This window comes from Sardina pilchardus, chromosome 16 (genome assembly GCF_963854185.1).
Source record: "Sardina pilchardus chromosome 16, fSarPil1.1, whole genome shotgun sequence".
NCBI lineage: Eukaryota > Metazoa > Chordata > Actinopteri > Clupeiformes > Clupeidae > Sardina > Sardina pilchardus.
This window is the reverse complement of record NC_085009.1, coordinates 19749163-19754162: the sequence shown is the minus strand read 5'-3', so window position 1 is coordinate 19754162 and position 5000 is coordinate 19749163. Positions and strand designations below refer to the sequence as shown.

The window sequence follows — 5000 nt, the reverse complement described above, 5'->3', positions numbered from 1 at the left end:
AAGAAAGATGGACGAGGTGATCCTCGCTCACACTGACCACCACTGATACCACCACCTTCACCTGTCAACAGCACCTATCTCTATAGCAGTGCCTACACCTACAGTCCCAGCAGCATCTGTATCATGTGCCATCTGCCCACATCATCACCAGCACCATCACCAACACCAAGGAGAGAGAAGATGGAGGAAAGATCTAACAGGTGAGCTAGCCTACACCAGGCGGGTAGCTAAAGCGTTCCGTTCGCGACAGGTAAAATCCATTTTCGGTCTATTTTTTCGAACATACGCCCCACCGTTGCATCTGGTTTAGCTACTTCCATTGGTTATAGTGTTCATTAACTGCTGCAACATAGGCATCGCGAACGGAACGCTTCAGTTACGCGCCTGGTGTACGTAGCTCCCCTGTAAGAGGCGATCCTCGCTCACACATCCACCTTCGCCTCGCTCACACTGACAACCACTGATACCACCACCTTCACCAATCAACAGCATCTATCTCTACCTACACCCACATTCCCTCCTAACAGCAGCATCACCACCACCATCACCAAGGAGAACAGCAGACAGACAAGATGGAAGAAAGACGGACGAGACGAGGCGATCCTCGCTCACACTGACCACTGATAACACAACCTTCACCTGTCAACAGCATCTAACTCTATAACAGTGCCTACACCCACATTCCCTCACCATCACCATCACCATTCCATCACCACCACCATCCCCAAGGAGAACAGCAGACAGACAAGATGAAGGAAAGATGGACGAGGCGATCCTCGCTCTCACACACACACACACCTTCGCCGAGGCTGTAGCGCAGGCGCAGCTCCCAGGCCTGCAGCGTCTCGCGGCAGTCGAAGCCCAGCGCCACGCTCTGGCTCAGGCACAGGACGGTGAGCGACTGGCCCAGCGCCAGGCCCTCGTAGGGCAGGCCCGGCTCCAGGCCGTAGATGTGCTCCAGGGTCACGCTGCTCCGCTCCCGCTGCCCCGACGCCCGCTCCCCGCGCTCCTTATACACCAGCACCACCAGGCAATCTGAGAGAGGTGGAGGGATGAGAGAGAGAGAGAGAGAGAGAGAGAGAGAGAGAGAGAGAGAGAGAGAGAGAGAGAGAGAGGAGGTGGGGAAAAGTGATAGACAGACAGAGAAAAGAGAGAAGATGTTGACAGAGAGGGGGGAGAGGGTGAGACAGATATATATATATATATAGAGAGAGAGAGAGAGAGAGAGAGAGAGAGAGAGAAAGAGACAGAGAGAGAGGTGACAGACAGACAGAAAAATGAGAGAGGACGTTGACAGAAAGGGGGAGAGGGCGTTGCAGAAACAATGAAAGACAGAGAGAAATACATAGACACACACACACCACACACACACACACACACACACACACACACACACATACATAGCGAGAGAGAGAAAGAGAGAGAGAGAAAGAATGGTAAAGAGAGAAATGAGAACAGATGGGCATTCAGAGAAAAGATAACAAAGTACAACAATATAAAAAGATGAAGGACGATTTGAGAGAAGGCAGAATAGGCAACATTATGAAAATAGACAGAAGAGATGAGGACAGTATATCATGAGGGTTAGATGTTATAGAACAAGGAAAGAAAGAAACTATAGATGGATGAAAGGAGGTGGACAGAGGTGGGCATGTGCAGAGAGAGAGAGAGCACGAAGAAAAAGCTACTATGTGTTTGAAGTGAATAGTAATGATTACGGTTATGAAGGTTGTATGAACAAGGGCAAACGAACGAGTAGGAGGTCAGAGATGAACTGATCAAAGAGAAGAGTGGGTGAAGAGATGGACAGGGACAATGATTGGGAAATAAAAACGCTTGAGGGGAAACAATAGGCTACCGAGGCAAAGCGGGTTGAGGAAATAGATTAGAAACAGATTACGCATCGAAGGGAGCGAAGGGGACATAAAAAGCATGAGACAGCTACAAGTTCGCCAAACCACTGAACAAGACGAGTCGTGTTGAGCTTAATTATGCTTAACGAGGCTCAATTATGACCATGCTCCAGCTATTCGTTCCAATTACTCCAATTAAACATAAAGAGGGGTAATTCATATAATGATTTCAACGCTCCTTTCAAGCCTGTTATCAGTACTGACAGGACTAGAAGCAGGGGCGCCGTGCTCATGGCAAACGAACAGTTGGGCCTCAAAACATCCCTGCCTGGTAGTTAGGTATGTTTACCCTCTGCTTGGCATTGGCAGCGCTGTTTGTGTGTGGAAATAAATGAGTCGGGTCAGGTGCCTCACTCGCCCTTTAGTTCGTTGTTAACCAAACACAACAGCAGTGGAGTCAACTGACAAAACATGACCTCCACTACGGCTTCTGTCCGTCGACACACACACACACACACACACACACACACACACACACACACACACACACACACACACACACACAGGCGCGCGTGCACGTGGAGGCTAGAGGGGCACCATCACATGCATGCATGCATTGCATGACCGCGGCGGTCCGAGGACAGCTGGAATAACAGCCGCTTCAAAGAGGCGATTGACCCGTGCAGGCACCTACTGTACCGTAGGACGCCGGGCAACAAAGTGACAGCGAGAGGGTACAGTAACACCAAGGGCCCGCGCTGCTTATTCTAGTGCTGTTGCGTAATTCAGAGGACAGAGAGGCGTTCACCTTTGTTTTGGAATCATGCGTAAAGGGGCTTGCAAGTTAACCTGGTCCCCGCCTCTCCAGGCTACTGGAAAGTAGTAGCTTCTGGTGAAGTTAGAATACCACAATAAAATGTTTTTAAAAAGCTTAAACCATGGGCGGCTTTCCCTATATGCTAACCCACTTCTTGTCCTAGATTATTGTTTCTAGGAACTCTATTATGCGCGTGCTTATTAAATGTATCGAATGTCTGGTACATTGCCCACGTTGAGCTACTGCGCAATTTATGGGTTATGCGTAAATTCCAGAACGTCAGGCGCTCTGGGAATGTCTAACCGTAAATCAAGTACTGATGGTTTGAGAGGTTGCGGGCGACTAGACAAACTGTTGACTTTTGCTTGATATGACTTGAGTTAGTGCGCACTGTTCCTTTAAATGTAACGCGCCACTTATTAACACGCAATACTATCAATGCGGGCAAAACGAAGCCTATCTGCTCCCACTTGAATCTATCGAAAAGAGTTTAGGTCACTGATGTGTTGTAAGCTATAAATGTAGCGTAATACGACAACGACGCACTTGAGGATCCCGACAGGCTTGCAGAACAAGATCAGGCGACATTTATCGTCAGAGCATGAAGTGACCCGTGACTCATAAAGTAACACAAGCTAGACAACCAATACAGCTTTGAATTTTGTCATAACTTTCTCATGGGCCGCAGTCAAGCTCATCAACAGCCATATGCTCTTCCCCAGGCGTAATGAATCAGAAAAAAACATGACAGTGTTTGACTTGAGCTGTCGGTTTGCGAACGGTACCTGCAACAGGCGAAGGCTTGCGGAGCACGACCCATCTACTCTTCCACTGAAACGAGAGACGACACAAGTAAACAACTTGACAGCCAACACACACTCAGAAAAAAAACTGTAATCCACGATTTCAAGAAAAATCTAGTGGAAATCACAACCCGCAGACACCTTTTTGCCGTCTCGTATTTTCACTAGACCCTCCACGACCACAGAATCCGTCATCTTCAGTCATGGTTCCACAGGCATCCAGCTGTCCCGTCGGCTCGTGGTCCCCATGGAGGGTCACTTTCAAAATAACTTTATTGCCGCGGCATACACGCTTACGGACAACCTCCCTCTGCTCCTAAAGACCCATACGTTGCCCTCCCCTGACACAAGTTACATGGTGTGGCCAGTTGCCAGGTTTCTTAATCGTTTCGCAGGTTAAAGGACAAGTGGTTCAATGTAACATACTGCAAGTGTGAGGAAAGTGTCACAGCGCTTGTTTAAAAGCTTTCAGCTGTGTTCCGCAATGTCTGGACGCATCGCTTGATAGCGTAATTTTGTGAACTTCTTGTTACAATTATCTAAATTATTTTCTAAGTGCAGTAATTGGCCCGAATCCCAAATCGTCCCTACTTTGACATTAGGTTATTAACTGACAGTAATTGATCAATAACAAACTTCTCGGAAATGCTTATTAATACTCTAAGGATGTCATGACATCTGGCAGCTTTGATATCGTCAAATAGTCGCTGTCTCTAAATCGTGCAGCCTTCCCAAACGTTTGTGATGAGACAGTTGAAAGGCCCGAAATTGATAAGTTATGTGGAGTGTCCTTCACAAAAAAAAACACTGTTACTTGGAACAACGCGTTCTAATTAACAAGTGCAGACTTTGCCAGCAGATTACCTCATCCCATCATCGTAGTAGAAGGAGAACAAAGAGAATAGAAAGCCAAGTTGAGTTATGGAGTGATTTTCTCTCACTTTTGTACAACTGACAGCTCTCTCAGTCAACATCAAACGAGTCCACTCACTTGAGGATTCCCTTAGCTCCGAGGAGCATGTTTCATCAAGTTACTGCTGTTGGTGCTCATGTGAGAGTGAAGCTATTTGATAGTGTATTCCATTTTGGGCAATATTTATTGTATTATAAACATGAAAATAACATACATTGTATTCACAGTTGGGTCGTAAAAAAAACTCCCTCTGTTCCCTTCAAGACATAAAATATGAAAATAAAAAAAATAGTCCTCAGTTCCTCTCTGTATTGTGCTTATAGTCAATCAGCCAAACAGATTTGGGCCATATGTGTGCGTGTCCTTTCGAGATCCATATCTTCTTCAAGCACTTCCACTCAAGACCTTAGGGTAAGTCACAAGTCACGAGTTCGGCCAAAACACACATCTACTTCCCGACGGCACAGCACGTACTTTTTGAAATGTACTCCTGCACTGCTGTGCTTTTGACCAGCACCAGTTGAATGGACCGCGCGCGCTTGTTTCTTCTAGAGAGGTCCGCGGCCTGCTGTGCTCTGCTGTGCTAGGATCCCAGGCGGACTTTTCTAGTGATC

The 5000-nt window shown here is 47.1% G+C and overlaps 2 protein-coding genes across 2 annotated transcripts in view; both read right to left on the bottom strand.

Moving 5' to 3' along the window:
- LOC134059586 (protein Dok-7-like) overlaps positions 1 to 3712 on the bottom strand; it is a 26397-nt gene extending 22685 nt beyond the window's left edge. The window contains exons 1-3 of the mRNA XM_062516033.1: positions 3615 to 3712; positions 3456 to 3501; positions 799 to 1035 (exon numbers count right to left, since the gene is read on the bottom strand). Coding sequence (XP_062372017.1) covers positions 799 to 1035; positions 3456 to 3501; positions 3615 to 3668 — 337 coding nt within the window. The 5' untranslated portion in view covers positions 3669 to 3712. The remainder of the gene's footprint in view (positions 1 to 798; positions 1036 to 3455; positions 3502 to 3614) is intronic.
- An 852-nt stretch (positions 3713 to 4564) lies between these two features.
- LOC134060585 (hepatocyte growth factor activator) overlaps positions 4565 to 5000 on the bottom strand; it is a 22270-nt gene continuing 21834 nt past the window's right edge. Inside the window, exon 14 of the mRNA XM_062517321.1 lies at positions 4565 to 5000. This exon is cut by the window's right edge and continues 134 nt beyond it. Coding sequence (XP_062373305.1) covers positions 4970 to 5000 — 31 coding nt within the window. The 3' untranslated portion in view covers positions 4565 to 4969.